Below are 22,072 nucleotides of genomic sequence, written 5' to 3'. Positions count from 1 at the left end.
TGAATAAATATTTGATAATAATCATTTAGCTAAAACTGACATATATTCCTATTTGTAACATGTTGCAACCATCCCCAAACAGTGTTGCAATTGTCCCCGGGCACGGGGTCAGTTGCAACATCTGACTCCTTACATTCAAATGCAAATTGTGAAAAATGTAGATTCTGGAACAATCTTTAAATGGTTTAGACTATTAACAGACAGATGTAAGTTTATTGTATAAAAAATTGGTTTGTCTAATCCAAACCGTCTCCGAGTAACAGAGCCAAATGCAAAAAGTGTTGCAACTGTCCCCGGTCTCCCCCTAGCTTGTGGATTGTGTTAGATCTGCATAAAACATTCAGAGTGCTGAATGGCAATTTAATTGAATAGAGAGAGAAAGAGAGAGGGAGAGAGAGAGCGTGCGAGAGAGAAATAGAGAGCGTGCGAGAGAGAGAGAGAGAGAGAGAGAGAGAGAGTGTGAGAGAGACAGAGAGAGAGAGAGAGAGAGAGAGCTTGCGAGAGAGACAGAGAGAGAGAGAGAGAGAGAGAGAGAGAGAGAGAGAGAGAGAGAGAGAGAGAGAGAGAGAGAGAGAGAGAGAGAGAGAGAGCTTGCGAGAGAGAGAGAGAGAGAGAGAGAGAGAGAGAGAGAGAGAGATTTGCACTGCTGCAAGCTGTAGTTGCTTTGGCACAACAGAAAAATTAGTCAAACATCACACTGAATAAAGTAATATTGTACACATAACCAATTAAAAAAATATTCAAACCCATTTCTAGTTCATTAAAAATACATTTATACATTCTATCTTTTAACTCAAACAAGGGGGTTTTCTAGATTCAACCCCCAAAAATGTGTTTTCAGTTATTAGTGAAGTCACTTCCTGTTTGGTTTGGTTTGGTTCTCTTACGAGAGTTCTCTCGTACTGCGTCGAAGACGCTACGGGAAAGATTATTTCTCGAGATATTGAAGCCAAAAATTAATCCTTAATTTTATAATAATGTAAAACGCTTTGCAGCAGCATACAGCCTTAGGCGGAACAGCTTGCGCGCCCTCTGCGTCACGTCCCGCCAGAATGGGCGTGGCCTAGGCTTATAAATGCCCGAGCAGAGGCTGTCATTCTCTGATTTTCATCTCTTCAGCGAAGCTCCCACATCGCTGGATCCTGATAGGAAGCCGCCACAGCCATCGAGAAGCATCACTGCAGGACGTGCCTTCTCTGAAGCCGCTGGTCGACATCTCGCCGCCTTCAGCCGCCGCTCCCTGCATCGCTATCTGGCGTGGAATATATCCTTTCAGTAGTGTGTGTGTTTTGTGTGTGTGTTCGTCGCTGCGTCACACATTTCGTCTTTGTAAAGATGCCTCGCAACTCCTGTGGCTCGTATAGAGCTCCACTCGGCGACGGGGACCACCATGTGATCTGTGTTTCCTGTCTGGGTGAGGACCACGCAGTTTCAGCTCTCATCGATGGCGGCTGCCATCACTGTGAAGCGTTGCCTATGGTGACTCTGCGGACTCGCCTGGCTTCATTCGCTGAAGCTGCACTTCCGCCCACTACAGTGCCGCGCCGTAAAAAGCGCCGTGCTCAGCGGTACCCGGAACTTCCCTCCACCACGAGGAGCTCGCCCTCGGCGGCACCGCCGCCAGCTTCGCCGGACTCTCTGACTGGCGGACAACGGCCGCTGTCTGCCGCCGCATCCGTTATGGACGATGAAGGGGAAGACGTGTCTGTGGAGGACGACTGCTGTTCTCTCCTCGCTTCGGGTAGCGAGGGATGGGTGCTTCGCCGTCCTCACGACTCGCGCCCTTTCTTCCTGAGCTTCACGAAGAAGTCGCGAAGTCCTGGAAAGCCCCATTTTCAGCCAGGGTGCGTACTTCTGCCTCAGCAGCATTCTCCATAGTGGACGGTGCTAGAGACAGAGGATACCAGTCCCTCCCTCCGGTGGAAGAGGCTGTAGCGACTCACCTTTGCCCACCCTCTACTGGACGGCGGGCCAAGGTAGCGTTACCATCTAAAGCCTGCCGCACGTCTTCAGCTTTGAGCAGTCGCGCTTACGCCGCCGCTGGACAAGCTGCGTCGGCATTGCACACAATGGCGGTGTTACAGATCTTCCAGGCCAAGCTTCTCCGTAAGCTCGACGAGGAAGGCCCGGAAGCGATCTGAGTGCCGGATTTAGGCCCGAGACCGCACTCTCGCTCAGCTGGACGCCGCCCTCCGCCACGTGGGCCTCGGCCAAAGATCGTGATCAAGCCCGAGGCCTCCACACCTTCCTAGCCCGCCTAGGAAAGCGACGGTGTTCAAGTCCCGCTGCGGCCGGATTTCCACCAAAACTTTTCGCTCGCACAGTTCCAACACACGCGACCGTGCCAGTGTATTCTGCAGTCAACAAACCGGCATCACGGCCCGTTTGCCTGCACACAAACGCCGTTTTTATGGCGACCCAGATAAATCTAAAAAAGGGTGTATTTTCTGGTGTAACTGTAATGCCCACAACTCAGTGCCCATTCGTACACACAAGCACAGCCCTACACAATACAGGGCTTGCACACATAAAATCGACTCATGTCGATTGTGCATCACATGTAGTGAACGTGCCCGCTATTCAGTGCCCACAAACACTACACACTGCATGTCCCACGGTTTCTGTAAAAACGAAACCAATGCACAGTCAGTCAGTTCTAATAGACAGTACTCCCAGTGCTATATAAATGTGCCCGCTGTCACGCACCCACATTTATTCCCAGAGGCCCCGCATGCTCTCTCTCAGCTGAGAGAGCTGAGCGCGCGCGGGCTGCCCGCTCGATTAAGCGCCCCTGTTACACCACACGGTTGCTCTCGAGTCGCCGCCATTTCGCGACCAGGGCCCAGATTTCATTCTACCCCTAGTTACTCATGCGAATGCATAGGAAAAACTTCCCGGGGTTTCAGAGTGGGTGCTGAACATTATAAAAAGAGGCTATTTGCTGCAGTTCTCGCGACGCCCCCACTGTTACACAGCGCGAGTCGAAACTACGGTGAAAACAGAAGTAGCACACCTACTTTGAGTCGAAATAGCGAAGCTATTGAGCAAAGGGGCCATAGAGCCTTTATCTCAAGCTCAGAGCGAAGGGGGTCTGTACAGCAGATATTTCCTGGTGCCAAAGAAAGACGGGGGTCTCAGACCCATTTTAGATTTGAGGCAGCTGAACAAAGTACTTGTGAAGCGCAAGTTCAGAATGCTCACGACCAGAAAAATCCTTGTGCAGATTCGCCGAGGGGACTGGTTTATGTCAATAGATCTGAAAGACGCGTATTTTCAAATACAAATTGCGTCACGTCAGGCGATACTTGCGATTCGCCTTCGAGGGCCAGGCTTATCAGTATACAGTCCTCGCATGGACGCGGCGCTGGCACCCCTGAGACTCCAAGGCGTACGAATTCTGAATGACTTGGACGATTGGCTGATTTTAGCCCAATCGCGATCAGAGCTTGTACAGCACAGGACCATATTACTCGAACACCTCGAGGTTTTAGGTCTCAGAGTCAACTGGGCGAAAAGTTCACTGTTTCCCAGTCAGAAAATATATTTTCTGGGCACAGAACTGGACTCGCTGTCCATGATAGCACAGCTGTCACCACAGCGCAGACTGAATATTCTGCACATGATAAAAACTTTCCGCAGCGGCTCCATAGTTTCGCTCTGGAAATTTCAGAGGATGATGGGTCTCATGGCCTCAGCATCATCACTACTACAGCTGGGCCTGCTCCGCATGCGCCCGCTGCAGTTCTGGCTAAAAGCGCGAGTGCCACGCCGAGCATGGGTTTCATGGGTCTTTGTCGCCTCAAGGTCGATCAGGAATGCTTGTCAGCTCTGAAACCATGGAGTGCGACTGACTGGTACCAGTCTGGTGTAACCCTGGGGACTACCTCGAGCGTGAAGATGGTGTCTACAGACGCATGCACCTCAGGCTGGGGAGCGTTGCTCGAGGGCAGACCGTTCTTCGGCCAGTGGTCAGAACGGGAAAGGCTCCCACACATAAACTGCCTGGAGATGTTGGCAGTGGACTACACGTTGAGGCGCTTTTGTCCCCGGATAAAAGGACATCACGTCCTGGTCCGTTCGGACAACATGTCAGTGGTGGCCTACATAAATCGCCAGGGCGGTGTCAGATCCCGAAACCTTTACAGGTTAACGGAACGCCTCCTGGTTTGGGCCCAGCACAACCTCAGCGAGAGCAGGTTGTGCTGGGCCCAAACCAGGAGGCACCTGAATGCCTCGGCACCTGAATGTCGGCCCAGACAGACTCTCATGGAACAATGTTCCTACAGGAGAGCAGGAGAGTGGTCTCTACACCCACAGACAGTACAACTGCTGTGGAAGACATTCGGCAGAGCGAAAATAGACCTGTTTGCATCTCAGGATAAAACGCTCATTGTCCAAAATTTTTTTGGCGCTGGCCCACGTCTGGCACCTCTGCCCGCTCTATGCTTTTCCCCCTGTCTCGCTTCTACCTCAGGTATTAGAGCGAATCAGGAAAAGCGGATGCTCAGTCAGTGCTATTTGTGGCTCCGTTCTGGACAAACCAAGCCTGGTTTCCAGTACTGATGCGACTGACAGGCACTGCTCCATGGCCGATACCAGTGAGGAGGGACCTCCTCTCTCAGGCCAGGGGCTCGATTTTGCATCCTCGCCCGGAGCTCTGGTCCCTACATGTGTGGGCCATCAACGGGTACCCCGCTAACCTCCCAAAGGGAGTATTAGACACGATCGAGCAGGCTAGAGCCCCGTCTACTAGACGGCTCTATTCCTCTAAATGGTCTGTGTTCTCTGGCTGGTGCTCAGCCCAGGGCGTATCACCCCTGCAATGTGGGGAAACGGAGGTTCTCTCCTTCCTACAAGAGCTGCTGGATAAGGGTAGGACCCCATCCACGCTCAAAGTTTACGTGGCGGCTATAGCAGCGTTCGTCAGTTTAACGCTTGGCCGGTCACTTGGTAGGAACGACCTGGTTGTTCGTTTCCTTAAAGGAGTTAGGAGGTTGAATCCTCCCAGACCTCCTTCAGTCCCCGTCTGGCACCTTTCTGCGGTATTGGATGCCATGAAGGGTGCCCCGTTTGAGCCTGTGCACTCAGTTGACATGAAGCACTTGTCTTTCAAGAGAGTGTTTCTTCTGGCTCTCGCTTCAGTGAAGCGTGTGGGGGATTTACAAGCGCTCTCGGTGAAAGCGTCGTGTATGGAGTTCGGGCCTAATGACTCTAAAGTCGTACTAAAGCCGAAACATGGGTATGTGCCTAAGTCCCTCAACACATCGTTCAGGGCTCAGGTTATCTCTCTGTCGGCTCTGCCGGCCTCAGAGGAAAAGGACGACGCTAGCTTCCTTTGCCAGGTCAGGGCGTTAAGAGCTTACGTTTCCCGCTCCGCTGTTTTTAGGCAGACGGAGCAGCTCTTTGTTTCGTTCAGCGGACGTTCCAAGGGACTAGCTGCGTCAAAACAGAGCCTGTCCAGATGGGTAGTGGATGCCATAGCGCTAGCCTACGCATCGAAAGGACTGCCGTGCCTGTTGGGCATCAGAGCACATTCTACGAGGGGCATGGCCTCCTCGTGGGCTTGGTCTAGTGGAATCTCGTTACAAGATATTGTAAGGCGGCAGGCTGGGCCTCCCCGTCTACATTTATAAGGTTTTATAACCTAGAGGTTCCCACCTTGCAGGCCAGACTGCTCTCGGTCTAAAACAGACTCATGTGGTGTTTCTGCCCCGTTTTGTTACGGCCCAGATTGCCAAGCTGTTTTAAGAATCACTCACTGACAGTTATGTCTTCATGAGCAATGTATTGACCCACCATATATATTTATATACATATATATGTTAAAATGCCCCTCGGGGCACTACCTATAAGGGAATGATGCTATTCTAGCCCCTCTTTCCTGGAACTCTATGTGAGTTTTTTCTGGTGATCATACACTATGTGTGCCCTGGGCGCACGCGCCTTTGGGTCTCTAGTGACGGGTCTCAGCATGCACGGCATTTTACACTGGGTTCCCGTAGCGTCTCCGACGCAGTATGAGAGAACTCTCGTAAGAGAACGTACTCGGTTACTAATGTAACCTCGGTTCTCTCTAGAAGAGGAACGAGCACTGCGTTTCTGTGCCGTGCCTGCATCACGCTCTGGGTCGCTTCGGCGATGAAAATCAGAGAATGACCGCCTCTGCTCTGGCATTTATAAGCCTAGGCCACGCCCATTCTGGCGGGTCATGACGCAGAGGCTAAGCGCCCTCATTGGGTCAAGCGTCATGAGAGGCCTCGCATAGGCTGCTGCTTTTGCTGCAGAGCAGCCAATAGGCGCGCAAGCTGTTCCGCCTAAGGCTGTATGCTGCTGCAAAGCATTTTACATTATTACAAAATTAAGGATTAATTTTTGGCTTCAATATCTCGAGAACCGAGGTTACGTAAGTAACCGAGTACGTTTCCTTTTTCTCTGTGTTGTTTTTTTTCAGTTGTGTTTTTCTAGTCATTGAATGGATTCTTGTATTGTGTTTGTTTCCAGGATGTTCCTGTTTTCCTGTGTGAACTATCTCCATGGTATTCTAGTTCGGATTATCAGTGTTTTGTCTTTTCTCTATTAAAGTTGTGCGTGCATGTGGATTCTCTGTCTGCCTCGTCTATCCGTGGCAGTAACGAATTACAAAGTAATGCCATTACACCTTGTCACCTCAGCACACTACATTTCCCATCATCCTCTCTGCAGTGGCTACCACCTGTTCACACTCAACAATCACCACACCTGTCTGCCATCAGCCTCATCAGTTCCTCCATAAAAGCCAGCACCGAACTACCTACCAAACTTGACTACTTACCTGTGCATCGTCTTCGTCAGTCTTCTGTGAGTCATCGTCTGCCAGTCTTCAGTCCACCTGCCACTACTCATCTTCACCAGCTACAGATAAGACTTCTCATTCACATGACATCAGCATCACGTTCTGCAACCAGAGACTAGTGGTGGGCAGATCGAGGCTTCGTGAAGCAATGAAACGGTTGAACCAAATGGTCCATATTGTTTCGAGGCTTCGAATCAATCCGAGACCCGTCTCAACGGTGACACCTAGTGGTCACTTGCAGGTGTTGATCTGAAACAACCTTGACCAGCCATTAAAATTTTTGTTGTTTGTAACCTGTAGGCTCCTCACTGTGCATAATGTTATTTTGGTCCTGCAAAATGAATATTAATAAAATAAATCAAGCCACAATGTCTCACTTTTTTAGATATTTTTATTCAAAAATATTAATTTATCTGCGGTGGAAGGACTTGGCCTACTTTTTTTTTTTTTACAGATAATTTCTCCAGCCTTTGAAAAAATCCTCTCACAAGGGACACTTGTTGCTGGCATGCAAAGATATTTTTTAGCCAGGACATACAAATGAGGAAAGATTACTGCTAGTTAGATCCAAGTTAGTGGATCATGAGTTCTGGGTAAATACAATCGTTGATGTATTTTTTCACTTCCACTGTGGCATCAGCTGTAGCATTGTGTATCATCTGGGTTTGATGGATACAAGTATCAAAAAGTTCCCATAAACTGTCCTGTGTTTCTACTGGTGTTGATGTTGAGGGTGATGGTGATGGGTCTGATGTTGACATTTCTGGCTCTGAATAAAAATGAAAACCGCAATTAGTAACAAATGCTAAACTGACGGCATATATGAAGTATATATTACATGAATCAGATTACATAACATAACATAGACTGGAACTGCTCACCAGGAGTTGTGTTTGAACGCATTAGCGAAGCACACTTCAGTGTCATGTACTTTTCAGCGAGCTGGGCTTTGGCAGCATTTCCAAATGCCACATTTTTGAACCTTGGGTCCAGCGGTGTAGCCAGTGCCAAGGCTCTAAAACTCTCATACCCTCCACATCTGGAGTGCAGATCTTCTTGCAGATGTGAGCCTATTATACCAAAACAGGAGGAAAAAAATATATAATAATGACAATAATATGACAGTTATGGCCAATTACATGGGTAGTATGGTCATTGTGGCCTACCTAATTGTACAGTTGATTCCTGCATTGCGTCCTTTTTTCTGTGCAAGCTTGTGCTGCAGCATCCTGTACAAGGGTATTAGCTTTGAAGCAGACACTCGCAGTTCCTCTGACATCTCTGTTGTTGCTAGTTTGAATGGTTGCAGTAGTGACAATGATTGTTGAATAATGTCATACTCAAGACTTGTCAGGGGAGCAGTATCATTGTTTAAGTTGGAAAGTGCAGCAGCCAGTGGCTCACATTGATCATACAAGCATTGTAGCATGTGCTGTTCTCGTCTCAACCTCCTGTATCAGTTTCAGAGTTGGTCTGGCCATCAAGCCCTGCATCTCCACAAGCTTGTCCTTTGCTTTGCAGCTGGATCTGAAGAACCCCACTATCTTTCTGGCTTTCTAGCGTATTTCATTGATGACTGTGGTTTGATCTAGGGCCTTTGTCACAATCAAATTTAAATTATGAGCAAAACATGGGACACGGCGAAGGTGGAGTAAATTGGTGCTTAGGATCATGTTGGATGCGTTGTCAGTCACCATGCACTGAACTTTGGAGGTTTTTCCCCACTCAGCCGTTAGCAAGGCTTTAGCCTCCATGAGATACTGGGCTGTGTGGGTTTGGTAAAACCTCCTTACACCCAGTACAACAGTTGCCATTTTTGCCTCTGGTGTTATGTAATGGCAAGTCACACCAAGATATCCGTCCATATTAATGGAGGACCACATGTCAGCCGTAAGGCTATCCTATCCTCGGCTTTGTCGTACCTTTCGCTGACCATTGCTTTAAGCACCTTCCGGGATGGGAGGACATAGCTTGGATCAAGCTTTTTCACAAAGGCCCTGAATCCCTCATCCTCCACGATGGTCAAGGGCTGCAGATCCTTCACCACCATGTTTAGAAGAGCCTCATCCAATTCCCTCTGTCTGCCTTTTAAAAGAGAAGATAAAACATACTTTCAGACAAATCCATTGAAAAAATACAGCTTCAAATAGTGCACAGCTATTAAAAGTAGCCTACTGGTTCATTGTTTGGAAACCTTTCTAAACAAATTTAGGTTATGAACGTTTATGCTCAGTGTACAGAGAAAAATGTAATGGAATGTAGAACTACAACAATTAGGAAAACCAAAATGATGTCGTCACTGGCAGTATATTGGGTACTCATATGTAGATCTATAAAATGTATATTCACACAATATTATATTATACTATATTCACATTGAAGCTATTTTTAACATGATTGGCAGTTGTGATTGGTCCCAAAAGTTTGTAATTATATTTCAATTATAATTATATTTCAAACAATGCATACCTTGCTTAGATGGCCCAGCAGCGTCAGTAGCAGGCCTACAGGGGGAATGTTACCATCCTCTGCACCCTGCAAAATGGCAGGATCAGTGCTCCTCAAATGGCGCATCATGGATGATGTATAGTTGCAGTAGGCTAGCTGCCGACCACAATACACACATCTCACTTTATTTGGGGTTTCTAAATGGAAATGCTCCCACACCACAGATGTACGGCATCTCTTCTGGGGAGCCTCCATTTTATCTATCTATCCAAATCTATCTAGATATGTATATCTAATCTATCTATGTAATTTGATATATGTATCTACAATCTATCTATGTATTTAGATATGTATATATATAATATGTATCTATAATCTATCTATGTATTTAGACATGTATCTATAATCTATGTATCTATAATCTATCTATGTATTTATACATGTAGCCTATCTTTAATCTATCTATATATGTATCTATCTATCTATTAATTTAGCTGTCTATATATATTTATATCTATGTATCTATTAATGTGTCACTATATGTATACTCAGTGTCTCTAGCCTATCAGTAAATGTGTTGTGTAAATTTAAATGTATGCCTAAATATAACTAAACAAATCGCACTATAAATGTCACTATATCACCAAAAATCCGCTATCTCAAAATCAAACTCCTCTCACAAAAACCCACGATGTGAATATGCGTTGATTTCACTTTTATACAGATGTGCAATTGTGTCGCCTATGACGTCTCGTCTCTCCATTGGACTGATTATACATGTGCTTCACGACGCAATCACGCAGGGGCGTTCCCATCGTGTCTTGACACAGCTCGAGTTCCCTTGAAAGGGAACTTATTTTGTTATTTCGAGATATTAAGTCGTTATTTCAACATACTATCTCGTTATTTCGACATAAGTCTTTATTCCGACATAATATCAGTTAGCCTATTTCAACATAATAAGTTGTTGTTTCGACATAACTCGTTATATTGACATAAGGGGACATTCCAATCTGCATTAAGCCACATTAAGCGTTCTTATAATGGTTTTCTATGGGAGGAAAATGCTTAACGTGTAAATTGCGTTGCGTTGCGTTCATATTCTGGGTTCATCTGATTTTTTCGTACATAGTATAGCCTACTTTATTATGGTTTAAGTATATCATAATGATTAATAATTTTTTGGAAGCAATTATATTCAGGCTGTATTCTATGGAAGCCCTGAACTGCATGGTGAAGAAGAAGAAAAAAACCCGTATCTGGTTATTTCGAGATATTAAGTCGTTATTTCAACTTAATATTGTCAGGGATCAATCAGGTTCATTCACACCCACTGCACAGAGATCACAATCACCTGAGTATTAACTACCTGCACCTGTCATCTAATCCAGCACCACTGAGCACTACAAAAGAGCACACTTCTCATCCAGTCTCCGTCGAACCTTGAACTAGGAACCGACCTGCTAACATTCTCTCTGTGATTCCCAGATCCTTCTATTCATCTGTTCCAGTGTGACTCCACAGAATTCCAGCACAAGGACTTCCCGACTGCTTCTCTTCCAAGACCCTGCGTTTCCTCCTGGATACTCCCCGATTCTCCTGTGATCCTTCCCTGTGTTTCCCGGTTTGAACATCCTTTCTACATCCAAGCATATCTCTGCAAGATATCATCACACTATCATTCCTCGGCATATTATATCCTGCATCTGCCCGTTTCATCTGACGCTCACCTGCCATTCTCCTATTAAAGCTTTCTGAATCCAACTTGCCTTGTTGTCCTCGTGTATATCCTGACAAATATCTTGTTATTTCTACATAATCAGCCATTATTTCGACATAAGTCTTTATTTCGACATAATATCTCATTATTTCGACATATTAAGGGGACATTCTAATCTGCATTAAGCCACAATAAGCGTTCTTATAATGGTTTTCTATGGGAGGAAAATGCTTAACGTCTAATTAAACACGTTGCGTTCATATTCGGGGCTCATCTGATTTTTTGTACATAGTATAGCCTAGTTTATAATGATTTGAGTATCATAATGATTAATAAATGCACGCACAAATATCAGTGAACTTGATAAATGTAGCAGATATGTTTTACTATGCACCTTTCAACTTATGTGTGCAAAATTCAGAATTAAAAGAATGTGCAGCAATTTGTACAAATAGAGAGTCTGTAGGCATACTATTCGTGTTGTATCCGTTAAATAAGCGCATAACTTATTATTTCGAAATAACAACTTATGTCGAAATAACGAGATGGTATGTTGAAATAACGACTTAATATCTCGAAATAACAAAATAAGTTTTCTTTTATTTTTTTCTTCACCATGTGGTTCAGGGCTTCCATAGAATACAGCCTGAATATAATTGCTTCTAGAAATTATTTTTGGGGGTGCTTTGGTCTTTTTTTGGGGGCGCTGAAGCACCTGCTAGCCCCTCCCTAGCGCCGCCCATGGACACCGCCACACAAATGTGGCTTTTTGTTAATGACTGTCCTACTGCAGGATTTAACACAGAGTAACAGCTCACTGCCAGTTACAAAAGACACTGTAAATAATTTGACTATGTTCTGGCCCGCCATCTAGTGGCGAATTTAGTTTTTCCGCTAGATTGATGAACTGTCATGATTTAGATTTCCAGGATGCTCATTGTTCTACTTTCTGTAGAATATACAGGCCATTCTTGACATCTTATCCTCAGTCATCTCTTTACAGTCTCTCTTTGTCAAACTGATACACAGAAACCTGCCACAAACTGCAACAAGGACATCTCAACCGGCATACTGTGATCTCTAGAGTGCAGAACTGTTTATCTCTTCATTTGCCTATAAGTAGTTTACTCTTTATTAGTTTGAGTCCAGACATGAAAACACATGATAGATGTTTGTGTTTCTGAACACTGGGTAAGAGAGTTTCACTTCAGACATCAAGAGCGAGGAAACCCAAATGAAAACAGGTCGATGCCGATGCGTCAGGCAAAAACACATGCAAGTCATTATTATTAAGTCAAGTTATTCTTATTAGCTATACTATTAGCTACATAGATAAGAAAACAATCAAGTTTTAAATAATAAAGAAACATAGAACACTTAGAAAGGTGCATATTGATTTTAATGATTTAGAAAAGAAGGGGAAAGTGATACCAGCTTGTTACATTTCCCTCTCACATAACCAGGTTAACCTTGTGACTGCTTGAAAACCACATCCCACTCACGTCTCGGTTGGATGCTAGACTTACGCAATAATGTGTTTATTCATTTGATTGTTCACGGGTCATGTGGAGGCACAATGGAAAATTCAAATACATTTTAGCGAGAGATCAAGAAGGCAGATAGAGGGAAGCACATGTACCCACATATTCACACACTCAAACCAAGTGTCAGAATCACATTTACACTTACCACATATGAGAAACCTCAGTGTAACTTGTGCTTTTCAGCGTTAAACTTTAGCTTGTTATTTAAATGGTGAGATAAAAGACTTAAGGGCACAATTTTCATAAAGTGGACCTATTTCTGTTTCATGAATCAAAGATCTACCTTTTACATAGCTTTGCTAACTTGTAATGTGTTTGTGTTCAGTTGTGTGTTGCTTGAGGCCATTGAACAGTAAGTGTGCAGTACATTTGAAAGGTTTTTTGAGTCTACTGAACTGAATGTGTGAGAGCGATCTGTGTTACGCTGTTTTCTGAACTCAACCACAGTTCAGTGACATCAGTTAAAACAGGAAAAGTGCAAAAGTCTGTTGTGCTTGCATGTACAGAGGTGGTCTCGCTGAGCCCAATCACAAACCTTCACATAGATCCTCACAGAATCGACGGAAACGACCTAGATTCAGTGAGATACATACAGTACACTTACAGAGTATTTATGAAACTAGAAATGCTGCTTGTTCAGAATAGAATTTGATATATGTAAAAGAAAGTCATATAAACTCAAACATAACCAAACAACTAAACTAAAATTACACACACACACACACACACACACACACACACGACGACTTTACAGTTATTCTGAATTGTTTAAAGCTGTAATAATGAAGAATGAGTTGATGTGAGTTTCGACTGGTGTATTTTTCAGTCAGCTTTTGGTTTAGTTGCTCTCAGCGCCTCGGGAAGGCCAGGTTGTTGTCATTGGGGTTGAAGAGCAGGACCTCGAGGACAGGGCAGGGGTGGGAGAGGACGCAGGCTTTTGGACGGCCGGTCAGAGTCAGTCTTCTGCATGTACTGGACATCAGGCTGATCTGTGTAGTCCGGCATCAGAGGGACGAGTCGCAGCTCGGCTTCCTCTGTGGAACAGACCGAGACAGCAGAACGAGAAGGACTGGTTGGTTTGAGAATATTCAGATATTTGATATTAGTTACTCATTTGCGTGGTAATGACACACACCCCATTATTACCTCAATCGGGCCTACAAATGTGTGTTTTCAGCTGTTCTAAGTGTGAATACAAATACAGTATGTGACCGATCACATACATAAATCAAGCGCACGATGAGGGAGATCAGGAAACTGTATTCAATACTTGAACAAGAAAACGTATAACCATATATCACAGAGAACTGAAATAATGCTAGACAAGAGACTGACTGAAACAGAGGGCTTAGGGGCGGTTTACACGACACCGCTTTCAACTAGAAACTTAAAACTTTTTATGCGTTTTGGCCGTTCGTTTACACGACAACAGCGTTTTGGGTGCTTGAAGACACAAACTTTTGACAACGGGTTTCAAAGTGCAAGTTTTTGAAAAACTTTTTGGTGTCCATGTAAACAACAAAAACGCAAATCTCTGCTCAAACGCGAATCTGTTACGTGTTCAGTCTATATTGTTTTATCCCCATCTACTGGCCTGGCAGCAGAATACAGTGTTTTTAGTCGTTTTCGCGGATCCGTGAATGGGGATCGCTTTGACAAAGGTGTCGTCTCTATGAGGAAAACTCAAAGGACAAACTTCTACATAAAATTCTACATGCAAATCTACATAAAACTAATCAATGTTATATAGCTCAACATGATGAAATGTTAGAATATGATCAGTATGTTATTCTAATGTTGATCTAGCGTACTGCGAGTCTCATACACACAAACTAACACACAGAATAACATTATAACTTTAACACACTCAGATGCAGTTTAGTGTGATATAGAGCGAGTGAGACAGCGCTGCGTTACCTCACAAGCTTCATTCATCTAATAAACTGTGTGAGTAATTCAGCACTTGCGGGTAGTTCGGTTGATTAATGTCCTCATTCCTTTATATCCGCGGGTCTCGCGTGTGGCGCTGATATCTGTCTCTCATTAGCACTCGCACCCGCTTCACACCACAGTCATGATAAACACATCAATGTATTCACTCATCCATAAACATTATTATATCCATTGGCTTGATAACAAGCAACCTTTGCTATTGTAAGAGGTTAGCAACCCCTAGCGGCAAAAAAAGTGACATTTTGTACCCTTAAATGAATGGGCAAACAAGATAACAGACAAGACACATCTGAACTCAAATCAATTAGTTATTAACCATAGTAACAAACAGGGAGAGAACGGGGAACTGACCTAACAGACAAGAGGATGAACAAAGAAACTCAAACCTGAAGTGAACAGAACACAGATCAACACACACACTGAAAACATGTCGTACCTCTGGCCTTCCTCTTGTTGCGTGCACTGCAGCGACACACACACACGAGGCAGATGATGACGAGGACCAGGAGGAAGCTTGCTCCTCCGGTCAGGACCACCAGCATCCACCAGAAGTCCAAGCCAAACAGCAGCTTCTTCGTCTCAGACTCGTCAGACTCGTCTAATGGAGGATCTACACACAGAACACATTTTCATCACCAACACTTGTAATCTGATATGATTTTAATTTGTGAGAATGAGACTATAGAGTGATTTGAGACACATAAAACTGTAGCGACATGGAAAATCTATTGTCTTTTTCAACATTCAATTATACAGTTTAGCATCATTATACAAAAAATATTTATTCACAGAATGTGATTTGTGATTGACCAATTAGAATCAAGTATTCCAAAGTACTGCAATATATGTTATGTTAATGTCATTGTAACTGTCAAAGGACAAGTTTTTTGTTGATATGTGTATTTATGTTTTTTGTTATAAATGAATGTCAATTTGAGTTTTCAATAAAAAAACAAAACAATTGTGATATTCAGAAGCCGACATTTATAATGTGTGCCCTTTGTTTAAAGTTAGGGTTCTCTAAGATTTAAGTAGAGAACGTAATGTGTCACATGACCTGGTTCAGTTTGGAGCGGGTCTGCGTAATTTTTGGGTCAGAACGAACATGATTGCAGAGAAACGACATGTAGTCTGGCTAATCTGCATGGTTTGAGAGGTTGAGAGCTTTGTTTCACAATGTTTATAATGTTGTTTTATATGACTTTACGTGCACGATGTGATGATGTGCTATTCATGATGTTGATTGGATTTGTCGTATTTCTGTTGTCACATTCATCGCATATCATCGGACATGGGCACGAGATACTTGTAAACAAGATACTTGTATTTTCAATATATATTTTCATTTCTTGTAGTTTTCACGGTGTCTACGGTGTCTACTGAAAAGAGAGAGAGAGAGAGATACAAAAATAAACAACAAAAGTTGTTTAAAGTTTAAAAGCCTTTATTTCGTCAGACCAGTGCAGCTAGTCATATTTTATCCTTTTTTGCTAAAGAATATTTTAACAATAATGATATAATTTCATGTAATATGTGTTTATAATTTAACTTAAGAAACTATCATGGTTGATAAAAGGAGCTTTATAAGAAATCCCTCAATGGCAGAAAACACGATCACGAGGAACTTGATCACCATCATTTGTGTGTTCGTTGTTGCTGTTCTCTTCTTCTTTGCTTTTCTTGTTCTCCTCATTGGCATTTGTTGTATGTAGACCTTTAAAAGGGTTATAATTAACCCACTGTTGTCATACATGAGATAAACATGTCGAGATGTATTAACCTGTGGGAGAGCAGACTGGCTGAACGCCTCTCGCTGCGGCTGTGCTGATCATGTTTCTGAGCGTGCAGGAGAACGTGTCTCCGGCGTTGAGCTCAGACGAGCCGACATGCAGGACGACATGCGTCGTGTCGGACAGCTCTCCGTTCTTCATCCAGGACACGGACGCCTCACTGCTGTTCACGGACGCCTCATTGCTGTTCAGGGCACTACACCTCAGATCCACTCCTTCTTCTACACACTCGACCACGACTGTAGGCTCGGGCACTGGCTCTGAAACACACACACACAACAGCAACAAGGCTCAATGCTGACACACACCTGGTCTAGCTTTGAACGGGCAAAAAGAGAGAAATAATGCAGGTTTGAATGGCAGCAGATCACATGGTTCGTACCTTGTACACAGAGCTGGTGTGTGGTCTTCTTTCTTAACTTTCCGTCTCCGTTGAAGACTTCGGCTTCGTACTTCCCAGATGTTTCCTTCTGTATGTTCTCCAGGATCAATGATCCACTGCGGTCGACATCGACATCGGGTTTCTTAACATTTGAGCTCTTTTTATATACCCTGGATTGATTATGTGTCCAAATCAGGTCGCCTTTATCCTGTAATTCTCCAATCTCCAGCGGGATCTCAACTCTCTCACCCACTGCTTTGTAGATACATGAGGAGGACACACATTTACCTAAAAAAATAAAGTGGTACAAAAAGTTTGAGAGTATTAATTCGAGTTGCGTATCAAGCACACATGGCCTTTCACTATTGCTGACTTGATGTGACAGTCTAAGAGAAAAGATCTCTTAAAACACCTTTACTCAAAGGAATGAGTCTTACACAGGAAACACATCGAATTAATTATTCATATGAAACCATACACTTGGTTATATGAATAATTGTGGGGGAATAATTGTTCATATGAATAACTTGCTATGAAATGTGATCTGAAGTAATAGAATTCGTTTAAAAAATATATGTAAAAAAAGCAGAAAAGATAATTTGGGGTTTCTGTTCAACAACTTTAAGGACTGATTAAATTAAACTAAAATTCAATCCAAAACCAAAAATCACGCAATTGATTTCTTATTTGGTGAACAAATAATTCGCTGAGAAATTCACTGAAAATTACAGGATATATATGTATATAATTGATCAACAACTTACCGGAGGAGAAGATGAAGATTAAATTGAAGAGGAGAATTAATGTGAAGTTTATCATCATTGTCGCGCGGGTCTGTGCGAGCTTTTGCTGTAAGATGTCAAGCTCTCAGTGGTTTAGTTTCCTGTAAGTGTGTGTGTCTGGGAGTGTGTGTGAGTCACGCTGTAATTCAGTGATTACTGTATAATTAGATCATACTTATTATTGTGTATGTTGAGAAAAAAAAAACTATGTATAAAATTCATAGTTTATATATTGTAGTCTCTGCATTGTTAATATATTGATAGCCTATAAATAGTGACTTCTTTATTTATTGTCACTGTAATTTACTAATTATTACTTTTTAATCAGCTCATATGTAAAGACGGAGTTCAATGTTTTTTATGCTTTGTTTGTATCCTAATATATATATATATTGTGTGTGTGTGTGTGTGTGTGTGTGTGTGTGTGTAATGTGTGTGTTTAATGTATTTAAACGTTTAATGCTTAGTGTGAGAGTTTAATGTATTTGTAAACATAAAAGAAATTTAGCCTATATGAATGGATTTATTGTCCAATAAAGATTGATTTAAAGCACTTAATTAATGTATGCTTATCTATGTATTTGTTTTTGCAATTGATCACAATCATTTCAATCTCTTAATTTAGAAAGTTTTTGATAATCACAATTTCTGGCCAGGTTATTTCTTTCAAATGCATGTGTCAGCTGAACACGAGGTGCTGTGCAGTGCTGCCCTCTGGAGGAGATGTGAAGTACACACAGTTGCTGGACCAGAGCCTGCAGTTTCAGCTTTAAATCCAGTTTCTTGGAAAAATACTATTTTCTGTGTATGTGCGAGACTTCAATGTGTGACACACTTAAAGTGCAGTAAATGGTAAAACAATTGGCCAACAAACTAGTGTTTTTATTAGTACCTTATTACATTAAAATAATTGGAAAACAAATACCAGTTTACAACAATGAACGTACTCGGTTACTAACGTAACCTCGGTTCTCTCTAGAGAGAGGAACGAGTACTGCGTAGGAACTACGCTATGGGGAAAATCCTTTTCCACGAGAATACTGAAGCCAAAAATTATCCTTAATTTGAAATGTAAAACGCATTGCCACAGCATACAGACACAGGTGAGGCAGCTCGCGCGCCGATTGGCTGCTATGCTGGCAACTGCTTAAGCCTATCGAGCGAGACCATGAGTGATGTCACACCCAACCCAACGTCCCGCCGAAACGGGTGTGGCTTAGGCCTATATAATTCGCTCACAGGCTTAACTCTGTGATTTTTAACAGTGAAGCAAAAACAGAGTGCACGCACGACATGATACGCAGTACTCGTTCCTCTCTCTAGAGAGAACCGAGGTTACGTTAGTAACTGAGTACGTTCTCTTACGAGAGATACTCTCGTACTGCGTAGGAACTACGCTATGGGGAACACGATGTAAAACATTGTGTGTGCTGGGATCCGACACCATAGACCCAAGGCGACCAGCCGGGGTACATACAGTGCACAATCACCCAAGGGACTCACAGGGAATCCTGGAAGAAGAGGGATTCAGCCTCTATCTTCCTAAAAAGAAAGGCGGCTAGAGCGGCCCTGCTATACATAATAGCCATATACAACAAGACTGATTTTCAGTCTCTTCCCCTTTCGGTCTGTTAAACCGAAAGTAACCTGGCTTGAAGAGCGGGAACCTCTAGGTTATAAAACCTTATAAATGTAGACGGGGAGGCCCAGCCTGCCGCCATACAAATATCTTGCAAGGCGCACTCCCGCATTGTATGCCCTTGGTAGTGTATGCTAGCGCTATTGCGTCCACTATCCATCTGTATAAGCTCTGTTTCGAATCGGCTAGTCCCTTAGAACGCCCACTAAACGAAAAAAAGCTGCTCGGTCTGTCTGAAAACAGACGAGCGTGAAACATATGCTCTCAATGCCCTTACCGGGCAGAGAGAACTTTCGTCCTCATTTTCCCAGTGACCGGTAGGGCGGACAGGGAAATGACCCGTACCCTAAACGGTGTGTAAGAAAAAATTATGTGGACGTCAAAGATCTCAAAAATGAAGTTTATTCCAGCAAAGTAGTGGCAAGGTACACAAAAGCACCTTGGGTTCACCGGCGTCAGAATGAACCCAGAACGTCCAAATCTCAAACCTTTTATCATAATACAGTTTACAACTCTTAATGTAAATTAAGTTGCTCTTATTGTGACAGCTGTGGTCTGTATGTTAATAAAGTTGAGACACCCCCTTGTCTGAGAAGATTCTCTGTGTCCCACACCCATTCTACAGTTGATTACCATTTGTTCAGGATATGATCAACCCAAATGGTCAACTCTTAATGTAAATGAAATCAGAACAGCAAAAGGTTTAGGTGATACAATCTATCTGAAGTGATCACATCTTTGATCTTGTGTTGAAACAGAACGGTCAAATGTTTAAGGTGTCAAGAAGCTATTTGAAGTCCCTGTATCAAAATGGTCGTTGGTTGCCCTCTGTGATATTTACATATTACTGAGATTGAATGTAGTTGTCTCTATATGATAATTAAGCTCTTTTAAGTGAAGGAACATTCTGATATAAATGTATATATTGGAGTGGAAGTTGGATCGGGGCAGACTATAATTTCTTACAGGTGTATTAAGGGATTTAGGAACATAACCGTGCTTAGGTTTGAGTATGACCCTCGAGTCATTAGGCCCAAACTCCAAACCCGTAGCGCTCAAAGAGAGCGCGTGTGAGTCCCCAATGCGCTTCACTGAAGCAAGAGCCAGAAGAAACACCGTCTTGAACGACAGGTGTTTGAATTCAATCTCCTATAAAGGCTCAAACGGATGACCTTTCATGGCTTCCAGTACCGTAGAAAGGTCCCATATGGGAACTGTGGGAGGTCTGGGAGGATTCAGTCTCCTGGCTCCTCTAAGGAACCGGATGACTAAATTGTTCCTTCCTATAGACTGGCCAAGCGCTGTTTCAGAGAAAGCCGCTATGGCCGCCACATACACTTTGAGCGTGGAAGGGGACCTGCCCTTATCCAGCAGCTCTTGTAGGAAGGAGAAACCCTCCACCACTCTGCAATCCGGGGGTGACACGCCGCAAGCTGTGCACCAACCGGAAAATACCGACCATTTAGAGGCATAGAGACGTCGCGTAGACGGAGCTCTGGCCTGTGTGATCGTGTTTAACACTCCCTGTGGGAGGTCAGCGGATACCCGTTGATGGCCCACACGTGAAGGGACCACAGCTCCGGGTGGGGATGCCAAATCGAGCCATTGGCTTGAAAAAGAAGATCCTTCCTCAGAGGCACTGGCCACGGGGCGGTGCTTGCTAACTGCATCACAGCTGGGAACCAAGGCTGGCTCGTCCAGAGTGGCGCTATCAGCAGCACTGAGCATCCTTCCTCCCTGATCCACTCCACCACCTGGGTTAGGAGGGAGACAGGGGGAAAAGCATAAAGGGGACGACGAGGCCACGAGACGAGACAATTCTAGACAATGAGCGTTCTCCTGAGACGCAGATCGGTCTACTTCCGCTCTGCCGAATTTCCTCCACAACATTCGTACTGTCTGTGGGTGTAGAGACCATTCTCCTGTCGGAACGTGGTTCCTGGACAGTATGTCTGGTCCTACATTCAGGCGTCCCGGCACGTGCGCTGCTTTCAGCGAGAGCAGGTTGCTGCGCGCCCATATCAGGAGGCGTCTGGTTAGCCTGTACAAAGTCAGGGACCTGAGCCTTGGCGATTTATGTAGGTTGTAGGATACCACTGATCAGAGCCATAGAGAGAAAGAGTTGCGACACTCCCATAGACCTCCGTTGTAAAAAATGGCGGCGCTTTTAACCGCCTACTTCCGGGATGTGGAGATCGGATTAGTTCCAAACACTGTCATTTGAGCGTTGAACCCCATTCACTTACATTGCAGCGCGTCGAGTTGTTCCAGAGGTAACTTGCTGAAATATCAACCTCTTTTGAATTGTCAACTGTCTATATTTTTTCAGAGGCCCTTTGCGATGCTTATACTGGTCTTCATTTGTATATGCACAGCGTAATTATTTATATTTTATCTTGGTTATTTCAACCAATTTTCTAGCATTGCCAGCGTGACTTCGCCAGCTGTGAAGGTAGCATATCTGATTAGTTCGGTAATTAATCGCTACCACCTTTATAGCAACTTTTATTTAATTGATTTTTTGGGATATACTAACTTTTCATTTATTGTCTGAGTGTAGCGGCGTGTGAGAACAATGCTGGAACTCTAGGATTGTTATGGCCATCACCAATCCTGTCTGTTTCATGGATCACCTGCCCCTGGTTTTTGTTTTTCTTGTTCACACAAGCACACATTTTTGTTGTCTGTCATTGTTTAATAAAAAATATTTTATTTGAAAACCTTCATTTGTATCAGCCATGCGAATTCTGAACGGACCGCCACGGCAGACCTCTGCGTGATCGCGAAGGTAACGTTAGGCTAATGGCTGAATCGGAATTTATAAGCAAAATCACGGGAATCAATAGCCTAATACAGCCCAGTTGTGCTAAAATAAATATCATGAGACGTCCATCATCAGATGAATGATATGGAAAAGTTAAGTTAGAGCCGCTAAAGCCAGTGCTACTACCCATGCGACCATGAACACTAGCTTTTCCCTCC

General features: G+C 43.7%; 1 protein-coding gene across 1 annotated transcript; it reads right to left on the bottom strand.

The window, feature by feature from the left end:
- Nucleotides 1–12,381: 12,381 nt before the first annotated feature.
- Nucleotides 12,382–17,603, bottom strand: LOC307001904 (T-cell surface antigen CD2). The gene is made up of 5 exons (XM_079618948.1): nt 17,434–17,603; nt 16,670–16,957; nt 16,278–16,547; nt 14,934–15,107; nt 12,382–13,578 (listed from the first exon to the last, which is right to left on the bottom strand). The coding sequence occupies exons 1-5, from the start codon at nt 17,489–17,491 to the stop codon at nt 13,421–13,423; spliced, it is 948 nt and encodes a 315-aa protein (XP_079475074.1). The 5' UTR covers nt 17,492–17,603; the 3' UTR covers nt 12,382–13,420.
- Between the last annotated feature and the right edge of the window lie 4,469 nt (nt 17,604–22,072).

The sequence above is a fragment of the Phoxinus phoxinus genome (genome assembly GCF_949152265.1).
Source record: "Phoxinus phoxinus genome assembly, chromosome: 7".
In the NCBI taxonomy this organism is placed as follows: Eukaryota; Metazoa; Chordata; class Actinopteri; order Cypriniformes; family Leuciscidae; genus Phoxinus; species Phoxinus phoxinus.
This window is presented reverse-complemented; position numbering and strand designations above follow the sequence as displayed.